A 24,750-nucleotide genomic window follows, 5' to 3' on the forward strand; every position below is an offset into this window, starting at 1 on the left:
ATGATTTCAGGACTTCCTCCAACTTTTCTTAGGTCTGATTTGAAGTCAGCCATATCATAGTTGGCACAATTAAAAAATGTTAGGAAAGTGGAGAGAGGGAAAGGGTGGAGTTGAAGGAGAAAAAAGATGATTTATTTTGAGCACAAGAACTGAATCCTTTTCCCCATTTTTAAAAAGTTCGCATTAAAAGTTTACTAATTCTTTTCTGTGCTCCATGACAGTTTATTATAAGGTTTATCAATTATTTTGTTTGATAAATCTCTATTTAGTGCATTATGGAGGTTAGTGAAATTATTCTTTTAAAACAAAACTCAACCCAAACATTGCAATTACTTTTCATCTTGAAAAGGTCTCTTATGCTATAGGATGTGTCAGATCAGATACTTGAAAATGGGAATGAATTTTGTGGGTCATGGTGTCAGTCACAAAGTTACCCATTTGTGGTTCCCCTTCTTCCACTTCCTGTTTGTCCATCTAGCTTCCTGCTTCTTCAAGCCTCTGCACCCAAGACTTCAATATTTAGTTTGTCCTTCAATAACCATTGGCTGAAAGCAAATACATGGAGAAAGGAAAAAAAGAATGATGTTTTTCTATGGACAACAAGAACTTGGTGTAGAGGCTGTGAGAACTGTCAGGGAGTGGTCAACCACAAAAAGGCATATTAGGGGTCCTGGCTGGTGTTTGCTCAGTGGATTGAGCACCAGCCTGTGAACCAAAGGGTCACTGGTTCAATTACCAGTCAGGGCACAGGCCTGGGTTGCAGGCCAGGTCCCCAGTTGGGGGTGTGAGAGAGGCAACCACACATTGATGTTTCTCTCCCTCTCTTTCTCTCTCCCTTCCCATCTCTCTAAAAATAAATAAATAAAAAATCCTAAAAAATGTACTAAAAAAAAAATTAAAAAATTAAAAAAAAAAAAAAAAAAAAGGCATATTAGGGCCAGGTCTGTGTCTGATCACCAAGAAACCCAGGTCAGACAGAGGCACTTTGGTTGCTCACAGATGCATGCAAACTAAATCCCAACATTTTTGTGAGAATTGTGGGTGATAAAAGGGAAATCCCCTAAAACATTTTTTTTTAGACAGCTGATAAAATTTGACAGCTTAGAAGAGGATGCAGAATGTCAATGGCAATATCACAGGAGAAATTTTGCTTTCTGCAAATCCTCACTCAAGTACTGTGAAATATAGGCTGAAATGAACAGAAATTCTAGTAAACAACATGATTTGATGAAAAAGTAAATTCTCAATAATTTCCCACAAGTCAATAGTTCTAAGCAAGACACTGACTTGATTGTTTTCAATTTATGTTTCATAAATTTTAGAATGATTTCTTTTGTCAAACCATAAAAATTTTAAACAGCATTGCAAATATCACAGGGATGACACTTTTCACACATTCCACAACCTTCAGTTATGTGACATGGTAGAAATGTCAGAGATTTTTTGCTGTGTCATCTTTTTCTTTGAAGTGTTTCACCTTTACATAATTTTTCCTTGTGCTACTAAAATACCAAACACTTGCCCTGATTTCTAAAAATGTATGATTCTTCTAATTTTTAGTAGTCAAATTTTCAGGAACATAGTGTATTCTCTCAATTCCTCCCTACAGGGTAGAAATACGATATCCTTTACAACATAAGAAAGTATTCTTCTATTCTTGATAATTAATTTCCTAATATAAATCAACATTGACTTCTTTCAAATGTAAGTTCACAATCTTTTGAAAACATGGCTTTTTAATTTTTTTAACCTATTGATGTAATAAATCATTTAATTATTTTCTTAATATTAAAGCATCCTTGTATTCCTGGAGTATTTTAGATACTTGGAATATGTGAACGACAAAATGGGGGTAAGTCTCAAATTTTGTGTAGTGCATGGTCTATTCAAAGTGATCTTTATAAAATGACTAAAGAATTATTTTTTATTTTTCTATGCTGACTGTTCAGCTCCTCACTCCTTCCATGTGGGTTTCTTTTGCATGTGTGGCAACTAAATATATATAATTCTTGATCTTTCTTATTACAGCTTTATTGAGGTACAATTTATATGCCATAAGTTATTTTATTATATGTGTACAATTCAATGACTTTTAGTAAATTTATAACATTATACAGCAATCAGTGCAATGCGATTTTAAAATAGTTATCATTCCAGAAAGTTCCCTCATTCCCATTTCCCGTCAATCTAGCTCTCACCCTCAGCTCCAGACAACCACTGACCTGCTTTCTGACTTTAAAGAATTGCATCACTGGGTGTTTTTTAAATATGAACTCCTCATATGTTGTCTTTTGCACTCAGCGTCTTTCACTGAGCAGAATGCTTCTGAGGTTCATGTTGTAGTCTGTGTCAGTACTCCATTCCTTTTCATTTTTGAGTCGTGTTGCATGGCACAGAGATCTAATGTTACATTTACCCATCACCAGTTGATAGAGTCTGGATTATTTGTGGTTTGACATTGTGCTGGAAACATTCGCATAGAAGTTTTGTGGACATGCATTTCACTTCTCATGAATAGATTCCTAGAAGTGGAATTGCTGAGTGGAATGGTTAAGCTTATGTATAACATTTTAAGAAGCATCCAGTTTAGGGAGAGTAGCTTTCCCTCTTTTCAGGGAGCTTCTTTTCTTTTTTATCTTTTTGGGGAAGCCCCAGGTTAATTGGAAAAATACGCCCTATCCTCACTCGTACGTGACTTGGTTTAGGAGCAAGTGAGACAGGGCCAGCATTTATTTCTCTGGCTGGACTCTCAGTACCTGGGCTAAGTGGACTGTGACATGCCCCAGCCAGCCCTCAGTTCTGTGAGCACTTCCAGAAGTGGCTCTTGGGCTCCCCATCTGTCCTCCACCCCCAGCATTGCTGTTCCTTTCTAAGAGTTGGTGCAGATTCTTCCTGGAACACTCTTCCCCTTTCTGGGGCAGCTGTTGCTTACATAGACTGAACTGTGGGTTGGTCAGCTCTTCTCTCAGGTCAGCTCCGCCATCCAACATCAGACAGAAATCCTCCCAACAAATAGCACACAGATAGCATTTCCCATTTTCTTTCATTATCACTGGAGTAATTCTTTGGTCATTTCAGTGGAAACCTGGAAACGGAACTGTTACACCATGAAGTCAAACTGCATGGGATTCCAGGTGGTTCTTCCTTCCTGTGCACCCTCAGAACAACTCTCTCACTCTCCCTCTGGCATTCCCACTGTCCTTTCTCTCTCCTCAAAGAACATGGTCATGTTTTATGGTTTTTGTGATGTCTTGCCTGACAGCTCTGAGCTATACAGGTCCTTTCCTTTCCTGAGCAAGTGTTTTCTCTTTTATTTGTTTTCCCCAAATAATGAACCCTCATTTCTGTTGCCCCTTTTCTATTTGTATGCTCTGCATCCATTAGAGTTGTAGTAGAAACTGTTAGTATGCAGAAAATAGAAGAAATTGGGGGCTGAGAAGGACCTTCACAAGCATCTTCTTCAGAAACCTGATTTTCTATATGTAGAAACTAAGCTCTGCAGAAGTCATTCTGTTAATGACAATAATAATAATAAGCAAATCTATACCTACTTTACATTTCATAAAAGGACACTTGTATATTGTATCCTGCTGGTGAAATATCCCATCAGGCCAACAAGGGTGATTTGCCCAAGATGACAGAGCTAGCTCTTGAAATGCACTATTTCAAAACTTTGGGAATTCACTTTGGTTTAGATTCTGTAAATTCTTCCTAACATTGGGACAGATTCCCCTCAGTGATCTCTTCTTTCTTGACTCACTTTAAGTCTCAAAATGTTTAGATAGGGAGACTCAGCTCTCAGGTCATTGAAAACTGACATAGAACTTTCACAAATAACAGCAAATAGAAGACATAAAAATTAGCCATAATCCCACACTTCTGGGAAATAACCAGCCTGGTATGATTCTTGCCATTACATTTTTCTGTGCTACACTGCATATGTATTTACATTTTTCCTATGCTACAATATGTGTATATACATGTATTTTTTAAAGCAAAATGTAGTCACCCTGTATATACTATTTTGGAAAAAGGAATTTTTAACCTTACTACATAAATTCAATGTATTGTCATGTCATTGTAAGCCAATAAAGCATCATCTTTAAGGCTATAAACTATTTTTCTTTATGGCCATTGAACTTCATTCAACTGATTCTATGTTATTGGACATTCAGTTTTTTACATTTGTTACTCAATAGTACTGAAGTAAATACCCTTGTAAGTAAACTTAATATACATATATTATTGCCTTAACTAAATTACTAGAAGACTTTCTCAGTTAGGCCATGGATGTGTTTGCAGTTTTGATATATAAAGTTTGATTTAGAGTTAGATATTTCCAAAAGATGGAGGGTCTGTAATATTTGGGAGCTAAGGTATTACCCCAGAATAAATTGGCTACATACCTGTTGAACTGTCAATCCTTGAGTAATAGTTACAGCAGATTTTGTCTTCTTAGCTCTCACCCTGTGTTATTACTGGGACTGCTCAGGGGATCTTCTTTAGCCTAATATTAAAATTCACACTAACCAGGAATTTATGAAACTATCTTACTTGATTAAAATCACCTAGAGTATGTCTTTTGCCAATTTTTAAAGATTAAATGAATGCCTCTCTAGAGGAATGTTTTAGGTATAGAACTGGAGTCCTATGTGAGTTGGCAAATTAAGTTTGACATGTCACACCTGAAACAGGATTACTGTTACCAAGCAAAAGTGGGGTTTGGCTGCCCACTGCCAAACAGGCATAAGACAAATGTTGGTGAGGAAGGAAAAAAGGTATTTATTAAAATGTTGCACAATTTGGGGGAGCGGGTGACTACCCGGCTACAGGCCAATCTCACATAGGTAAAACCCAGATGCCCCCAGAACCAGGAACAGTGTCCAGAAATCCCACTCCACCCTTATCTGTAGTCCAAAGCTGCTCAGCAGATGGCTCTCTGGCTTCACTCTTCCTCCCTGTAGGCTGTGTGTGTGGGGCCGGTGCCACCCTCACCACACGCAGCTTCCCCCTCCAGACTGAGGGCTGCTGTCAGACCACGTGGTGTCTAGGGCTGACTAGTTCACATACACTCTGGCCCCAGACAGCGCGAGCAAGGGCCGAGTCTCTGTCCTCCCTCCGTTTAAATCTCTGGGTCCCAAATTCCCTGTGCTCCGGAAGAGTCCAGCTTCCTTAGCCAATCCTGTCTTTTTCTCAGGCTATACTGGCAGGTTTGCGCTTCCTCCTGATGCCATGTTAACTTCTAGGTACACGTGCCTCTGTGACCTCTGGTTTCCCCTTCAATCAGGAACCGGAAGGGGGTAAGAAGGCTTTCCCTTGTCCATCATGCTCTAGCCTTGCACAGACTGTGCAAGTCTGTGCAAGGCTTCCTCCTGCAGCGCCTCTGCCCAGGTCAGGGAATCTGTCCTCTTGCACCTCACTAGCTCGGTTGCCTGGGGCAACAACACACTGCGTGGGGCGTTTCCTGTGACTCCTCCCTCACTCCAGGGAATGCAGCCTTTCCTGACTGCCTCAGGGCTCCTCCCTCACTTGGTCCTTCCTCTGCCAGCCATCTCCTGGTATCATTACTAAACAAGTAAGATGTTTTATAGGTCAATCAAAAAATTTAGAGTTGAAAATTCATTTAAGATGCTCTATTTTCATTCTTTTATTTTATAAATGAGGAAATGAAGGCTCAGAAAGGCCAAGAGAGTTCCACAGCTGGCTTTGGCTTTTGTCTGAGCTGGACCTTGAACCTGAGTCTTTGATGCCCTGGGTCTTTCACTGCACCATACTGCCTGCCTCTCTACCACAGGGCCAGGGGAGCTATCATTAAGTGTTGACAATCTATCCTGTTGCAGTGGTGGACTCCAACTTTTGTCATTGCAAATACTGATAAGCAGTCACTCCATTCTTTCCAGTGAGCCTGTTCTAGGCCTCAGACAACCCAGACATTACTCCCATTCACAAAGAATTGTCATGGAAGACAAAGCCTCTTTGCCTTGCTTGCAACTGCTGTTTTTCAAGGTGGGGCTGTCCACTCCTCCTTTTCCTACCCTGAGGAATAACACACACACTCACCCACCATCAACACTACTAACTGTTTGAATAAAAGTTGACTTTACAGGAAATACTATCCATAACTGGAAACATCAGGAGTCCCTCGGTTCTTTGCCCTTCATTAACTGATAAAATGACAGTGCAGGGGAAATGGAGGGGCATGTTCTGTCCCAGAGGGAATGTGTACGTGTGTGGTATAGCATCTGCATAGTATCACTTCGCTGTTCTCCGAGAAAAAGCCAACAGGTCTGGAAATGCAGCCCTGGGAAAACAAGCAAGTTGAAGTTCAGGGTGATAGCTGATGTGTGGGAAAAAAAAAGCCTAATAGAATCTGTTTTGTGAGGCCTAATAGAATCTTGAAAGAGAGCATTTTTATTCTACACACATTTCAAAACTCAACATGGAGAATAAGTATAATGGACCCCCATTTATTTCTATAACTGAAATTCAACAATTATCAAGGTTTTGTCACATTTGCTTTATCCACTTTTTTTTCTTTTCTTTGCTGAGATATTTTAAAGCAAATCTCAGACACTGTAATTTTATTCCTCATGCTTAAGCATATGCCTTTAAAACTATGAAATTTTATTTTTTAACCACATTGCCTGATCACCCTTAACAACACTAAATAATAATTTATTGGTATCATCTATCCTCTATCCATAATCTAAGTGCCTCAATATTTAATAGAATCTTTTTGTCAGGTTGTAGAATAAGAGAAACATATTATGACTTACATGCCAGGCCCATCCCACTGCAAGAATTGTTCATGGTTCACATTCTTAGTAGAAGTTCAAAGATAAGGATCACTATTTCTGAAAACCAGTTTAGTCCCTAGAAGTGACATTAGTAGGGTGGATGATGGCTAGTAGCCTCGTCAAGACCTAGTGTTTGATCATCGGTGCCAGTCCTTGAACATTGCTCTGGCTGGATTGCTGCTGTGGAATACTGGGACCACTGAATTCATTTGGATTTATAAAATACAAATACTTTAAGTATTCTAAAATGTTATTTATTTATGTATGTTAGTGATTGAGCAAAACCTCTGCCCTAGAACAAATGACTAGCTTTGACAATGGAAAGGTCAATACTTACAATGCCCTCTTGGCTTAGCACACCATATCACTGCAGAGCATGTACCACAGTCCTGCATGATGCCAAGTCCTTCCTTACATCGATGTCTGGGAAGGCAGTTAGCTTGATACACAGTTAAACAACCACTGTGTCTACCCCTGTTGTCAAATCTCCACTTCACCTTGTGCTGAGGAATAGGCAGCCCCGGGCAGTATTTAGGAGGAAGCATTCACAATTAGTAAGCTTCTTGTTATTATGCTTAGCTTCCTGTTATGCAAAGATAGGCAGAGGAGGCCCAAGAGGTGTTGTCACTGTACTGGATAGAGACACACATTCACAAGAAGCAACTGCACTGGAAATTCAAACACACAAGCTCCAAACCAACTGTGCGCCAACAGAGGGGTGGCCCTGGAATGCACCCTAGGTAGAGGGAATTGGCCAGAGTGCAGAAGATCTCGCTAGAAATAGAAAGCCAATTCTCTCCCTTCCTTCCTGTCTCCACCCCTGACTTCTCTCTCTTTGTTTCTCTCTCTCTCCCCGCTTCATATTGCTACCAAGACCACATTTCTACCTCTTCCTGCAAAAGACACAGCTATGTGTGCTAAGTCCCTTTCCAAAGCAGAATTTGCTCTTTTAGGTTGAAATGCTCACTCGTCAAACAATAAAGGCCATTTCTATAAGGTATAGAACATAGGAAAATTAAACTTGCTCAGTTCCTGCAAATGGAAGCAGGCAGACAGGGAACAACTTTTAGATATTTCTTTTACTGAGGTTATGTAAATTTGTCTCACCTGTGAGAGCCAGTGCAATTGAATTTCAGGTGCACAGAGCAAACCCTTTTGCTGTCCTCAGTCATAGCTTGTTGCCTTTGGCAAGGGGAAAAGTTTTTCATACCAGAGTTAAAAAATGAAACTTAGAATTTAAAAAAGTGCAAGAGAGTCATCACAGGATACATTTATTCTAAAGAGTAAATGTCAGGTTTTGAAAGTGGAAAGACATTTAAAAGTTTCCCATCCTCCTGAACAGTGGGTGATTTTAAATGGAGGCCTGATTGCCTTGGAGAGGGGATAAATGGGATAGAGAAAGCAAGACTGGAGGTTCTGAAGTTAAAAGCCTAATTTTCTCCTATGTGGGCCATCTTCCCACAGTGTGATAACTAGACAGACTGAGCATCTGCATATGTGTGGTGTGTGGGAGGTGATGCACGGAGGGTTGTGTGTGTGTGTGTGTGTGTGTGCAGGGTGTGGACATGGGTGTACGAATTCCTGTTTATCAGTGAGGCAGTGATGATGGTCCAGCTGTTTCACACATTACCCAGCAACTACCTTCTCAGCTGGGGTGGGTCGCAGGCTGTGAGCCAGCTGTGACCTGAGCGCTGGGCCCACTTCGGGTTAGTTCTTTGTTCCTCCCTCCCTTGGCCCAGCCACATTGGGCTTCAGTCAGAATCCTTAGGTCTCTTCAATGAGCTTCGGCAGAGAGCTGGGAACACATAGCAGGACCACCTAATATGTCCATTTTCCTGTTGGGATGTCAGCACAATCTGGGCAATGATGGGCTTGAGGTTTCAGGGTCAATATGTTGTCACTGCTTTTTCAAGGTCTACTCAGCCTTGCTGAGCATATGTTAGATGGAGAAAATAACATAAAGTTGTTTACACATAATATTAAGGCAAAATGGGTGGAAGCTGAGGCAAGTGTCTTACAGGATGGGTTAGGAGTAATGGTTTTGTTCCCTTCCCAGAGAAGAGAGGTGCCATCTCTCCTTCACTTGACTCTTACTGTCTAACCCTGTGAATTACTACACATTGATTCTCAATTTAGGTACCTCTTTCATCTCTAAAAAACATGTTTCTCTGGGGAATGTGTGGCCTGGATATGGATATTGGGCTTTGAAATCAGATTTCTATCCATGTAACTGGGGCAGACCAGCTCACTTCTCTGAGCTTCAGTTCCTCGTCTGCAACATGAGCATGACAATATTGTGCTTCCCATAAAGCATTAGCATAAGCACTAAATGGAACTAGACTTATAAAGTGTTTGCATTGTGACTGACACATGGTAAGCAAAAAATAATATCACTATTGATGCGGATTATTATTACATCAGTAACAACATCTTCTATTGACCACTCTGCTCGAGTGGGCAGTAGGGGACAGATCTAGAAACCCTATAAGTAGGTAAATTGGCCAGTGTTTGTTGCAAATATAAAATGCTTGATAGTGGTTCACATCTTATTCTAAAATGTTTATTTTATTCACTCAGCAAACATTTATTGGGTAACTTCAATTGGCCAGATGCTCGCCTAGGTGGTGTGGTTAGATTGATAAAGAAAATCTGTTAAACCTCCTGCCCTTGAGAACCTAGTTTCTGATGGTTGAGCTTCCATTCTACATTCTTTTTTTTAATATTTATTGATTTGATGGGTGGGGGGAGAGATTGGTTACCTCCCATATGTGCTCCACACTCTGACCAGGGATTGAACCTGCAAACTAGGTATGTACCATGACCAGGAATCAAATCCCCAACTTTTTGGTGTATGGGGATGATGCTCTGACCAACTGAATCACCCTGCCAGGGCCCATTCTACATTCTTCATCAGTGGTACTCTTTTCCCATTCTGATTTTATCAGAAATAGAGGTCTCAATAAGATGCTTTTCTCTCCTTAACACTTTGTGGTTCATAATTGATTGCTATACCCCCCTTTTTAAGGCAAGGAGCATATGTCACGAAATGGGGCGCAATTGAGACAGCCACTGGACATATTTTTGTGTGTCAGGGTGCACACAAAAACATTTGAAACCCCACACACCTTGAGTTCACTAATTTAGAGGGTTTCTTCTATCTTTTAAGCCATCTGTGCCCTGTGCATAAGAAATGCCTAATAAATTTTTCTGACTGATTAATTAAAGGGATAAGAAAGAGAAGTTTCTTTGTTTAAGAGAACTCATCCTCTGAATCTTTTATTTGAACATTTGTTTCTTTCCATATAATGTGCATACACATGTGTGCGCATACATACACAGGTGTACACTTCCTCTCTTCATTCTTCCCATTGAACTTTTCTGAGACAGACATGGAAGGGTCCTCAGGATACTGAAGTGAACAATACCTGGTCCATGTCCTCAAGAACTTCTTTATAACTCCAGCACCTTATAACCTGCAGACATGCAGTAAAAGTACAAAGATGTTTATTCCTGAGGGTTGGAGCCTTCAGTTTACCTTTGTAGTCAAATATACCTTTCTGAGAGAGGAAGCAAAGATCAGAAACTCAAATATTTCTTTGAAAAGGACCTCTTGCTTTTGAATGCTGCTTTAGATCCTTAAGTAGACTATTGCAGAACATGTGTGGTTGTGTAAGTGTGTACTGTACAAGGGTCTCGGCAAAAAGGCTGCGTAGGGATGAAGCCCAGCTGGTACTCCTCTCATCAAGCTGTTACCCATCCACTTGAAGACAGACAAAACTATTTCTCCACCCAAAAGGTGTAAAATAGGGAGAACTGTTTCTAGATCTTTGCTTGGCACAGGATGATAGCCTCTCTCCTTTCATTTCCCTTCCAGGTAGCAAGTCCTATGTTTCATTGCCAGACTCTTGGGCATCATGGGTTTTCTTGATGTGCTTTCTTTCTTCCATTCTTAGACTTAGTGCAAGCTCTCTTTAAAGTCTCAAGTGAAATGATAGCCTTTTCTACCTTATATCTAAGTTTATCTCCATAGCCTCAAGTTAAAAATGCTTCCCTAGATGCTAGTGTCTGGTGCTCATCCTTTTCTTTGGTTTCTGCACATCTATTGTATTACTTTTCAGATCTGAGATTTTCATGTCACTCAAATCTCCTTGTATTTCCCCCCCCACCCCCCGATCTCTCTCTCAATCCACAGGCTTTACCTGTCAAAATCAGAACTCTAGGAAAGTCTAATGCTCTCTGTCCACCCTCACATGTCATTATGCCCAGAGCTGGATGCCCTACCTGTTCACACCCACCTCATTTTCTGACTTCCTTCCCTGCTTCCTTGAACAGGCCTCCCAAGTCTATGAGGCACTTGGGGCCAGGGTTGTGTCTGGTTGATCTTATATCCCAGAACCCGACAGGGTTCCTGGTCCATGCCAAGTGCTTAGCCAATGTGTGTCAAATGAATGGATAGAGAAGGCTACGTTACCTGAGCCACTCAAACCCAAAATCTCACAAAAATCTTTGCCTCCAAGTCCTCCTTGTTCAACCAGTTGCTGAGGTCTGGTGGTCTGCTTCACAGCTGCCTCTCTTATTCTTTCCTTTTCCACTGCCACCATCGTAATTCACACTCTGGATTTGCACCTGGAATACTGTATAATGTTCAACTATCCTTTCCTTTTTCATTTTCTCTCTCTCTCCCTTGTTCACCCTTTCTTTCCTTTAATATAAAATGGAGTTCATATTATACTAATAATGCTAATAATAATAGCTTCCATTTATAATGGCTACGCTTTAAGAAGCAGATATTAGCTGGAGCCTGTCCACATATCATTATTGATCCTTACAGATTAGCCATCCCACAAAGTACATATTATTATCACAATTTCACAGAGGAGGAAATGAACCCTCAGAGATAGAACATGACTCACCCAAGGCTGCGTATGTGAAAGCCTATGCCTTATTTCATCTTCCTTGCTGGGAACACAAGAATGAGCAAGTCCAAAGCATCAGAAAAGAGCTCCTGTTTTCTGAGGGTAGTGGAAAGGGAAGATAGTAAGAAAGGACCAGGCAGGAATATAACTGCTTTGATGGACATATGAACCTAGTTAAGAAGGAATAGAGCCCAGGAAATAATTGTGTCTGGGTGGGCTGAGAAGGTTTCTCAATGGAGGTGTGGCCTGAAGTAAGTCTTAAAGGATAAATGAGCTTTCCAAAAGGTCAGATTAGGGGCAGGTGAGAATGGATGGGAGAATATTCCAGCAAATGTAATCACTTATTGTAATGGATAATGTGCACGATGGGTATGGAGGAAGAGCAGGGAATGCAGTAGGAAAACCACAAAGTGTTAGGGAGTTCAACCTTCATATTTTAGGACAAAGATGTTGGAGGGTCATCAGAGGCTTTTAGGCAGGAGAGTAACATGATCATATTTGTATTTTAGAAGGACCATGTCATATACGATGTCATCAATGGACTAGAGGGGGTCTGGTAGGAGGAGACACATTAGAGAGTTGTTGTAGAAATGCAGGAAAAGGATAGAAGGGGGGGGAAGCGAGGTTAGGGTAGTTAGAAAGGCTGGAGTAAAAGAAAAAGATTTTTGATTGTGATGACTGTAGGAATGGGGTAGCTTTCTGGTTTGATTGGTTGGCTGAAAGAGGTCACTCACAGCACATCACAGAGACCAACAGAGGTAAAGCATGTTTGCGTGTACCTGTTGGTGCAAGACAGGGGAACGGTGGAAGGTGAGGAGGGGGAAGGTGGTAAGTTCAACTAGCAACATGGTGACGTTGAGGTTCCTATGGAGGCACCCGCAGACAGTTGAATAGATGGATCTGAAGCTCAGGAGAGGCTTTCTGGGGTGAAGCATATAAATTCTACTCCCTCTTCAAACATGGTTCCTAGACTAATGCACTGCTCATGTCAGCGTATTGAGAAAATACCTTTAGTAGCTCTTCCAGCTTTGGATAAACTATTTCTATCTACCCACAAATTCAGAGCCATCATTAAACTAGAATCTAAACCAAGGCAGAGTTGAGAACAGAAAGAATAACTATCTCAAAAGTAGACCCTAGAAGATCTTGTGACTGATTGCTTTTTTGGGGGGCATGTTAGAGGTCAGAAGATGGGAAGATTAAGAAAGGAAGTGATAATGCTTCCCAAGCTGACCTCTCTGTCTATACTTTCTTAATTTTCTCTTGCTTCAACCTGAGGCAAAAAACCAGGTAACTTCTACAGAAACAGCATTCCTGGGAATGTACACTTTTTCCATTTCTCTTCTTTCCTCTCTGGTGCTCTCACTCACCTGCACACTAACTTCAGCATAAGCAGTACAACTATAGAACTTGTCCATATTTTATCATGGGCATCCCTTACTGAGGCACATGAAATGGCTCCCTATTATCTCTTAGATCAAGGTTGGGCTTCTCACTCTGCCACCTGAAGCCACTTTTTTCTCTGGACCCTCCAGTTTGATTTCTGTATTTCATGAAATACTACCGAATGTTTATGGCCTATTTTGTCTCATGTTTAGTAATGATAACACTCAGATTCTGGGAAGGGCTGACCAATAGTACTTTCTGAGAAGATGGATATGTTCTTTATCTGTATTGTCCACTACTCTAGCTATGAGCCCATATAGGGCTACTGAGCACTTGAAATGTGGCTGCTGTCACTGAGGATCTGAATTTAATTTATTTTAATTCATTTTCATGTGCATAGCCACTCACGGCAAGTGTCTACTGTACTGGACAGCACAATGCTAGGGGCTGTTCTCTCTCTTTCTACTAGAGTAAGGGTGGGTTTCTGACTTAATGGGCCCTCATTCCCCCTTCCCCAGAGTGTTCTGTATCCAACTTTTCACCTTGCCTCCTTGGTCAGCCTGTAGCCCCCTCTCCAGCCCGCAACCTGGCTCAGAAATCCTTCCCGAAGGGCAGGGAGCATGCACTCAATGTGCAACTTTTGGATCACGAGTGAAGCTCATCACAGTTATTATTTTCATTATGAGAAATAGCTCCATTAATAGTAACAGATTTCTTTGTTTACTTTATCCAGGAACAAGTTACACACACAAAGAGAGACTGTTTGAAGGAACTAATAAGGAAAGTTAGTCAAAACGAAGTCAAACTCAAAACCCAGCAGGCTTTCTTCCTGGATATTTCAGTCATCTCATGATATGCCTGACTGATGAGCAATGCTGAGGGCTAAGGTGAAAGATGGCCCTGAATAGGACATAAAGTTCCCCTGCTGAGTCACTTGCTCATTGGAGCCTCAGATACCTCCTCTCCCATGTTTGGGCCTAATTTCTACAGTGTAGAGAGGTCTGTGCTGAGCCATCCACACTCTAAAATTTAACACATGATCCAGTGACCACAGTCATACCACCTACATTGAGGATGATAAGAGACACTCAAGAAACACTGGGTGGATGTATGGGTGAACAGCATCACATCTGGAATATAAAAGATGGTTTAGTCAAGGCTTTGACAATATGTGGACAGGCAAAGTGGCATCTAAGCCCCTCTTGGCCAAATCTAATAACATTAGATCCCCATACCTACCTTTGCCAGGCCACTCCACAATGCACAGATGCTTTAAAGGGAGGTTTTGTTTTTATGTGTTTGTTTTTGCTGTTGTTTTTGTCACAACAAAACATAAAAAATTTCTCAAAACTAACAATAGAATAATATCTCAGCAATAAGTTTTTCTTTGCTGTTTTTCTTTGCTGTTATTTCTCTTTGATCTATAATCTTTTTGCCTCCTGTTCCCCTCATCCCACTTCTTCAATGCTATTGAAGACCTTTACTTTCTCCTATCTCCTATAGTGGTTCTAACAATTTCCCTGGGTCTCTGGGAGAAGCCCATAAAGCCCAAGTCTTTGTAATCACCATCTGGCATCTGTCTGTTTTCGTCCTCTCCTTTGCTGGCTCCATATGGTGATGTGATCACCCAGAAGCTAAGTGAAGACTCCACATGACTCTCCTGCTAGAGGGGGTCTCTCCCTCCCAAGTCTAATGTTGCTTCAGCTTCATGGTTACAAAAATCACACTGGGCTGGGCCACACAGAGGCTATACTAAGGTGGGGAGAATCCCCCAGCCTCTGCCACAATGCCTCACCTTTTATTGTGTGTGTGAACCATTCTTTTCACCTCTCCCTACCATTTGCCCTCTTTCTAGAACAGATATAAGTCTTTGCAAATTACAGCCTCAGATCTAGAGAGACACAGAGCCATATACAGTTCTTTGGGTTCCCTCCTCTCCATTGTATTCCTGCTGAATCCCTCCTATGGACCAGATCATTTACATAACCTGAGAGTAAGTGATTACTCCCATGTTTATTCAATGGGTTACAGATTGAAGATCTGGATGATAGCAGTTAATTAATGAGCCAAATCTGAGGACAGTTTTAACTGGGATTCCAGGATACATAGGTGTAAAGCAAACCCTTTGTAATTATGCTGCCAAATTGTCATCAAAATGTCAAATTACTTTTTACTACAGTTGAGTACAAGCACTTGTATGATTATATCTGCCCAAGAGGAGGTTATTGAATCAAGTATGTCTTATCCCTTATGTACAACATAGTATGATCTCTGCTGTCCATGGTGGGAGATAAGGGGTGACTGTAAGCTGGCACCTGAGAATGGAGGTATGTGACATGAACACAGACCCCTTGTGAGGGTCAAGAGAGCCCAGTTAGGGCAGTGTCCTCATCAGATAGCAATACAAGATTGAAAGGTGACACATGTAAATAGGGTGGTAACTCTGGATACAATTAGAGCCAATGGAAGAAAGATTCTGTACATAATGCAATATAAATTCTGGTATTTGAAAGTGTACCATGGACATAAATAAAGGTTGAAAACCACAGGCCTAGAATGAGATAGAGAGAAAGGAATCCAAAACAATGGGAAAAGTTGATAATTCAATGCATTAGAGATAAGGATGAAGGAAGAGAGAAAGCTTGATGATGGAGTGACACTGTAAAATGAAGAGAGAAATTTAAGGAGCTCCCAGAGCTGATCTCCATCCTTGCAGTAGGAAGTCAGGAACATTTGCTACCTTGGACCAGGGGCTGTGCTAAGTGGTTTATATATGTAAGCTTGTTTAATCTTCACAATAATTCCACAGAGTAGGGACTACTATTATCCTAGTTTAACCAGTGAGGGAACGGAGACCCAGAGAAGTTACATAATGGGCTTGGGGTGAAAGTGCCAGGAAGGGAAGAACAGGTCTCTAACCAGGTGAGATGCAATGTGGAGAGAGTGGAGTTGGCTTAGTTCAGTTGTGGATGAATTCTTGGAACCAGCAAAAGCTGAATAAAGGCATGGGAAGACGGAGACTCCCTCCAGCAGAGAGGAATACAGCCACTGTGGACTGGCAAGTGTGGAGCACTGTGCAAGGTCGAGGAGACAACAAGCTCCAGTGTGGTTTCAAGGGCCCTGTTGAATGGCTGGTGAGGCTCAGAGGATGTGTTGAAATGGGACCACAGGCAGGGCGATCCATCGCTGTGGAGGAAAGAGAAGGAGAGAGTTGTACTGGATGGGAAGGACCATTGGAGACAAACTGTGGACATTTGACCCTGATCCAATGACAGGCAGAGGCCTTGGGTAAAAACAAAAGCCAACAACACTATGCAATGGTTGAGGGGTCTGGATTCAAATTCTACCTCTGTGTTCTGCTGGCTGATTCATTTGCCTTTCAAATGCTTCTGTGCTGTGGCCACAAGGGAGGGACAACCTGACTGAAGAGGTATCAGGAGAACAGCTATAGGGAGGCTCTTGGTCCAGCAGAAAGAGCTGTAAACACTCTCACTGGACAGGGGACAGAATGGCACTCAGTGACACTCATCAGAAAAGTTCACAAGCCAGTTTTCTGCATGCTGGTTGCATGGACAGGGGCTGGGGTTTTGGGGGTCGGCCAGAGAAGGACAATTTTTTTGTGTGTGTGTGTTCACTTTGTTTAATAACACCATGTTTACCATGTTATCACCATGGAATGTAAATTCAGGTTAGACAGGAGATTTTCACAAGTGCAATAAAACCGAGAAGGACTCTATTTGACAGTGAGGCTAGAGTGACACGCACCAGCTCCTCCTTGATGAAGAATGCCTGGCAGCTTCCGGTGCCTGTGCAGCTGCGTGGGACTCACCCTGAACCCTCAGAGTGAGGCATTATTTTCTCCTCTCTCTTGTCAGATACTGACTCCCACGCAGGAAAAAGGAAGCACCTTTTGTCAGATGCTGCGGCCACTTCCTCTTCAAAACTCTCCAGCCAATGTTTCACTTTGCAGAATGAGGGGGCCGACCCCAGCTGCCGGACTGCGTGTGCACTGGGCCTCTGGCTCTCACCTCCTTCTAGGTCTCGGTTTGTCCTTATTGGGAGCAGTCGGGTCTCTGGGTCACCAGGGATTTTCTCTGATACAGATCTGGACCCTTGAGCTGGACCTGGCTGGGGCTCCACCCGCCTCTCGGCCCCCTCGGGGGTTCCTCTCTCGCCTCTCCGCCCATTCTTTGCACACTGCTTCATGTCCGTCAGCCAGTCTGCCTGTCTGTTCTCTCCTCAGCTCGGTCAAGGAGTGTGATGACCAGTGAGCCGATGGCGGCCTTCCACCTGTCGTCCACCCCCAACCCTTTGGAAAGACCTATCAAGATGGGCTGGCTGAAGAAGCAGAGGTCCATCGTGAAAAACTGGCAGCAGAGGTACTTTGTGCTGAGGGCACAGCAGCTCTACTACTACAAGGATGAAGAGGACATGAAACCACAGGTACCAGCCAGGCTGACCATCCCCATTCTCAGGGCTCTCTGTCCAGGCACGCAGGAGGTGGGTGTGGAGCCCACCTAAATTGCTGTAAACTCACTGGAGCATTCTTACTAGAACTAGACACACATTTATTTGAGAGGAGGTTACTCTCTTTTTCACCATTTTCTAGATATGTAATCTGAGTTGCAAAGATGACAGGGTGATCCTCCTCCAGGAAGCCCTGAGATGAACACTGTGAAACTTCCTGAATGCAGCTCTAAGTCAAGGCTGGCAACATGGCCTTGATGGTAATCCTGAGTGGGAGGGCTCAGAGAGAGTGGATTTGGGTTCAGGAAAACTGATTTGGGGGCTTTCTTTTGTTTGTTCAATTAATATTTATTGAGCATCTGTTATGTGCCAGACACTGTTCTGTGTACTTGAAATAAACCACTGAGTAAAGTAGATAAAAATCATTGCCATATTGAACTTAGAAGGTGAGGGGAAAGGGAGAGAATAAACATAATAAATAACAAAATGTATGTAGTTTGTTAGAAAATCACTAGTTCTATGAGGATAAAATAGAATGGGTTGAAAGAGGGTCAAGGGTTTGGGGGAAGTGTTAGAATTTTTAAGATGGTCAGAATGATCTTATGAAGAGGGTGACATCTGAGCAAAGACTAAGGAGGACAGGCAATTAGTCAGGCAGATCTTAAGGAAAGAGTACTTTAGGCAGAGGGAATAGCCAGTGCAAAGACCTTGAGGTGGAGCATGTCTGACATGTGTGGGGAATAACAAGGAGGTCAGTGAGGGGTCAGCAGAGTTAAAGACTGAGAGAATCAGAGGTGCTGATGTCAGAGAGGTGGGGGGTGATGAAGTGTTGAGACAAAGACTGCAAAGGAGATTGTATGGCATGGTAAGGACTTGAGTCTTTACACGGAGGGTGATGGACAGAAAGGGAAATTTCTTTGACTTATGTGTAAGAAGATGGCTCTGGATACAGTGTTCAAAAATAAATTCAAGGCCAGAGGGAGGAGGCTCAAGGTGAGAGGTTATGATGTTTAGAATCTCAGTGGAGGTTGTGAGCTGGAGGAAAATGATCAGATTCCTAATATACTTTGAAAATATAGCTAACAGGATTTCCTGATATACTGAATGGGGCTAGAAAGGGCTTTGATCCTAAACCTTTGGCCTAGATCCTTTTTATAAATCCTCACTGAAGATATGTTTATTGATTTTAGAGAGAGGAGAAGAGAGCGAGAGAGAGAGAGAGAGAGAGACACCGATGTGAGAGTGAAACAGCGATCAGTTGTCTCCCGTATGCTCCCCAACCAGGGATTGAACCCACAGCCTAGCTGTGTGCCCTGACTGGGAATTCAGCCTGTAACATTTAGGTGTATGGGATGATACTCAAACCAATTGAGCCACCTGGCCAGTGCTTGGGCCTAGATCTTTTCTCCCTGTATCATCAATTCTTAGTGGCCATCATGGTGAATGGGAGTGAAAGGGGGTGCTGTTAACCATTATCCTGAGACCCCAGGTATAAACTTTATGTCTTGGTGCAACCAGGGCAACTGTTCACCCTACCTAGAGCTCATGTCTCTGAAGGTAGAAGAGGGGGCTTGGCCAGAAATAACTTATTAGGGAAAATAGACTCTAGAATCTTCTGGAGTTCTCCTCCCCCCACCCCCAAAAGCTCCAAGAAGTGTGAAGATATTGGGGGTACATGTCAGGGTATGTAAAGAAAGGAGACAGTCATTTTGGTAGAGGATATTTCTCTTTAAGGACAAATTTAAGGATCCATGAGGCATCAGCAGCACCTGGTTAACAATGCACTCCACTGAGCACTGTGTCTGTCACTGCAAAGGTGACAGAAGGGCCAGAGACTCCATCACAGATTGGGTTCTTGCTAGTGTCATGTGCATTGTGACCAGACTTCCTTCACTTTATGAACAGCCCAGTTCTATCAGAGCTGGATAATTACAGGCTCAGATGGTGGTGACTGGTGCATTGACAGCTGATGCTGGAAGTCTTCCACCAGCAGAGAGTTAGGGAGATGGCAACAGTGTGTGGGCTTCCAGAATCAGTGGAAAGGACAACTTAGCGGGGTTTACTTCCATGAGGTATAGAAGATGAGAGGTATGTTTTCCATAAGCTTGTGTTCTTTTCCCAGTTCTACTGCCATCTGACCATGTAATTATTTAATTTTTCTGGACCCCTCTCTCCTTTTTTTTTTTTTTTTGTAACACAAAGCAGTCATACCTGGCCTGCATTTGTTGCAGGATCAAATGGTATAAAGCATGTATAAGAAAATGCTTTATATCATTTTCTGGAGAAGGAAACCCAAAGTCCCCTCAGGATTATATTATCTTGAGATAATTAGATAGAGCTGTTTCTAGGATGACAAGTATGGTTTATTTTGTAGGAAATCTCTTAATATAATACATCGGATCAATAGGTCAGGATCAGTAAGTCAAATAAGGAAAACCACACAACTCCTAAACTGATGGCTGAAAAAAGCATTGGGTAAAACCAAATTCTCATTTCAGATATAAAACGTTATTAAAAATTCTTTAGAAATAAAATGAATTACTTAGAAAGAATATTTTACTTTATGTAGATATGTATATTTTTATTACAAAAGCTATATGTGTACCTGGTAGGAAAGTTGTAAGATGTGGAAAAGCACAAAGAAGGAAATAAAAATTATCCCATCAGCAAAAATAACCACCCACGTCCTCACTTCTTCCAGTTTCTTCCCTCTCTCTATATACATACATTTAGAAACTTGTCTATTCTAAATGCAAAACTATAATAATACTTTAATTAAATAATTAACAATATGTCATGAATATTATTCATTACGATTAAGTATTCTACAATGTAATTTTTAATGTTGATAAAATAATTTATTGTATGGACATTTTATAATTCATTTAACCAATTTCCTACTGAAAATTAGTTGAGAAGTTGGGCTGATATTCCAATATTATCATTACAAACAACAATTAAAAGAACATTCTTGTAGACTTTTCATATATCCATAATTATTTCATTAAGAGAAAGAAAAATCTATTCAAAATATAGTACTTTTATTGTGTTATCATTTAACATTGTTTTGGGATTCATAGACACTGCAAATATCTAAAATGAAATGAAAGTAACAGACACGAGCTAAATTCTTAAGAAAAACTAAATGCATAATTGCATACTATATTTCATATCATTCATGATTCTGGATGAATTAAAGACTTAAATGTAAAAAATGAGTTAATAAAAATCCTAGAAGAAAATGTAGTAGTCTCATAATCTTTGGGAGGTTGGAGGTTTTTGAGCATAGCAACAAAGACAGCACAAGAAAATTTAAAATAAAATGTCTGTACGTTAAAAACCAACATAATAAAGTGAAAAAATAACAAATAAAAAAAAGTTTATATACATACAGTAAACAAATATTCTTAATATTTAAAGTACTCTTTCAGATCTCTAAGAAACAGCTCAATAGAAAAATGAGCAAGTGACACAAACGGTCAATTTCCCTAAAAAGGCAAAGCCCAAAAAGCACATAAGATTTCAATCTCAGTAATAATTAAAAACATGTAATGTAAGTCAATGAGATACCACTGTCCCTTTATCAAATTGGCAAATACTTTCTAAACATTTCAGTGTGGTACGAAATGGGACTTCTCATGCATAGCTGGTCGAAATGAAAATCCATGCAACCTTTCCAGAGGGTAATATGCCTTTAAAAATGCAAGTCTTTTGACCCTGCATTTCTAGTTTTAGCAATTTAATCTAAGTGGGTGATTAACATGGATGTAGATAATTAAATTTACCTGTACAGGTTTTCACCCTGTGTTGTTTATAATAAGTGATATGAAAACAATGCCCAATAGTAGAGGCTAAATTGTATCAGGGAACTTCTCTCTGTCTCTGTCTCTCTCTGACTCTCTGTCTGTTTCTCTCTTTACACACACACACACAAGCACACACACACAGAAACACATGCTAGAATACAGTTCAGCCATTGATACCCTAAATTAATACTTACTGAAATTGGAAGATATCCATAAGATTATTGTTGTGAAAAAAAGTAGTTTACAACAAAGAATGATGTATATACTAATACTATTCTTGAGGAAAAAATCATGAATATGTATTCATTGAAAAAGGCTGGAAAGAAATACACAGAAGTGTTAACTGTGGTTATCTCAGTATTGGAGTTACACATAATTTTTAAATTCCCTCTTTTGTTTACTTTCTAACTTTTCTATGACAAAAACATAAACTCATTGTAAACTTAAAAATAACACAGATGCTGATCCCAAAAGAACCTCAGAAAAGAAGACACCCTGAAAATCTAAGAGTAGTAAGATAGATGAAAAGGCCCTCAAATGTATTGATGATGTGTGTGTAAGTTGATGTAACCTTTCTAAAAAGCAATTTGGCCAGATTTCCAAGATCCAAAAAAAAAAAAGATTGGGTATATATCATACCCAGTCATTCTGGTTTTAAGAACCTATCCAAACATAGTAATATATGGAGTGCTATTTATAGTGAGAAATATTGGACCTAATGTCCCACAATGGAGAATGATTTATAAGTTATGGAACGCTAATAATGGACTCTCGTGTATAGGCTTTTGAGAACCTCTAGGCTTGATGGAAGGCAGTCTGTGCATTTCTCTGAGTTCTCAGAAAGGTCTGTCTAGCTCTCACAGCGTGATGTCCTGTAACTCTATGACCTAGGTTTATATAACATCCCAAAATGTTCCTTGTCAGGGAAGTAGTTTAAAACAGAATCTCAGCAATTTGCCCTCAAGTCTCTGCTACAATGAGGGTTTACATAACTCTGATCGAATTGTCGCATGGTCTTGTCTCCTTCCTGCTTTCTGTGAAGTTACCCAAGTGGTTGTCAATCAGTGGTGTGCTGGTAAATATTCTGGTGGGGGAGCCGATTTGGATGCAGTATTTGCCAATTTCTGTGGTGTAAATACTCCCACTATGGTTGATTCAAACTACTACCATGACGTCACTGAATGCAGAGTTGAGAAGAAATGCACACTAGTAACACAATGCTATACAGAATTTCTACCACACAGATAGTGTAGATGTGAATGAACACATGAACAAAAATCACAGCTAAATACCATAAATAATTAGGAAGTAATGAATTCTTAGTATCATTACCTTTATTTTTAATATAAAATATTTCATGGTAAGTTTGTATAATTTAACTTTTAATAATGGCTGTATTTAATATTTGGTTCACAGAGTTCCTGAAACTGTAACTGTTTTTTTAAAAGATTTTATTCACTTATTTTTAGAGAGAGGGGAAGGGAGGGAGAAAGAGAGGGAAAGGAACAGCAGTGTATGAGAGATACATTGATTGGTTGCCTCTTGCACGCCCCCAACTGGGGACCTGACCTGCAACCCAGGCTTGTGCCCTCACTGAGAATTGAACTGGGAACCATTTGGTTTGGAGGCCGGCATTCAATCCACTGAGCCATACCAGCCAGGGCACAGTTCTAAGCCAATATAAGTGGGTTCTGGCATACCATCGACACAAATTTCTCCCCAGCATCATTGCTGTAGGATTTGTGGCCTCCAGCATAAATCTCTCCCTCCTTCCATCTTTGTACAGAGTCAACCCCAATTTAACTTGCCAAGTGGGTGAAAGTGGCCATGGACAACTTTCTTTTCTCGGACAATACTTCTTCCCCATCACTGTCCCCGCCCCTACTAATGTTTTTTTACTATTTCCTGCTCTTCTTCTCTCCTGTTCAAGTCCATGGTGTTCAATATGGGAAAATGTCTTACAATTTGTCATTTATGCCTTGGTGTGATTTAGTTTAACTCTGATCATTACTTCTTTCAGCAAGAAAGTTAGACCTGTAAATAAAGCCTTGTAATTCTGAAATCCCACTGACCAAGGTTTGAATTATAATTTTCCTATTAACCAGCTTTGTGGTCTTGGATTGGCTAACTAACCTTTGAGAGCCTTGCTTTTTTTCTTTCCAATGAGGGAAATATCAGTTATAGAGTTCTTCTAAAGATTAGATGTAATAATATATTCAGAGTATTTAACACAGAGCCTGTCATCTAGTAATTGCTCAATATGTGGTATTTATATATTTGATATTTTATTTTTACTGTTTTGGATGAAATGATTTGGGGTATCAAATAATAGTTTAGAGAGGCACTTGGGAGAAGCAGTTACCTCTTTTTTTCTCCTTCCTATCAGGCAGTGCTTCCTTCTATTTAAAAGTAACATGGCCTTTTATTTTGGTGCCATAACTCATGAAAAGTAGCCCAGCAGCACAACCTCAGGGTAATTTTTTCTGGGGTCATTGATATTTAAAGATGGTGAGGACCATGGAGGTGGAGGTTATTATTAAGTAATAAAATTAGAGAAATATACAAAAAAAAAAAAAAGAAATAAAAAGAGAAAAGAAAAAGCAGAATTCCCTTTTATAGACAATTTTTTCTTTTTTTTCTTCTTCCCCCTTCCTCTCCTCTTCCTCCTCCTTCATTCTTCCTCACTTTTGCTCTCTTCCCTTTTCTCCTCCAATTTGTTTTTTTCTTTCGGTTTCTGAGTCTTAGACATTTTTATTTCTAGACACTCAAGAAACATTTATTCTTTCAAGTTCCTGAGCTAATCTGAGTTCCTTAAGACTCTTGCCTTCATAGCTTCTTTGTTGCCAGACCTCTTCAACCACACTTTGTTCTAGAATAGAGGCATGCATGTCTACTTAGCTCAGAAACAGACATGCTACCTCCAACAGCCAATGAGACATAAACTATAAGTCACTAACTCTAGTACATATGAACTACGTACAGTCACTTAGACATTCAAAGTGTTGGTTTCCTCATCTGCAAAGTAGAACTGGCATATGTTGCTGATACTGAGCTGTTTTGGGGATCAGATGAGATAGGCATGTGACTATGCACTGTAAAGGGTAAAGCATTGAGCGTACACATGGTGAAAGTGACTTGTTTTTCTTTTTTTAAAAAATTATTTATTTATTTATTTATGTTTAGAGAGAGGGGAAAGGAGAGAGGGAGAGAAACATCACTGTGTGGTTGCCTCTCACTTGCACCTCCAATTGGGGACCTAATGTGCAACCTAGTTATGTGCTCTGACTGGTAATCGAACCAGTGACACTTGGCTCACAGGCCAACGCTCAATCCACTGAGCCACAGCAGCCAGTGTTGTTTTTCTAATAACACACCCAT

The 24,750-nt window shown here is 40.7% G+C and overlaps 1 protein-coding gene across 6 annotated transcripts in view; it reads left to right on the forward strand.

The window, feature by feature from the left end:
• ARHGAP25 (Rho GTPase activating protein 25) overlaps positions 1–24,750 on the forward strand; it is an 81,308-nt gene that overhangs the window by 22,227 nt on the left and 34,331 nt on the right. For 2 of the 6 annotated variants that reach the window (XM_090281453.1, XM_090281450.1), the window contains exon 2: positions 17,343–17,542. The exons of 2 other annotated variants lie outside the window; for them this stretch is intronic. In XM_090281453.1, coding sequence (XP_090137579.1) covers positions 17,343–17,542 — 200 coding nt within the window. Of the gene's footprint in view, positions 1–16,896; positions 17,138–17,342; positions 17,543–24,750 lie in introns of those variants that run through there. 2 more of the 6 variants (XM_090281448.1, XM_090281449.1) reach the window with 2 other exon arrangements.

This window comes from Furipterus horrens, unplaced genomic scaffold (assembly GCF_987537825.1).
Source record: "Furipterus horrens unplaced genomic scaffold, mFurHor1.1.pri manual_scaffold_6, whole genome shotgun sequence".
Classification (NCBI taxonomy): Eukaryota; Metazoa; Chordata; class Mammalia; order Chiroptera; family Furipteridae; genus Furipterus; species Furipterus horrens.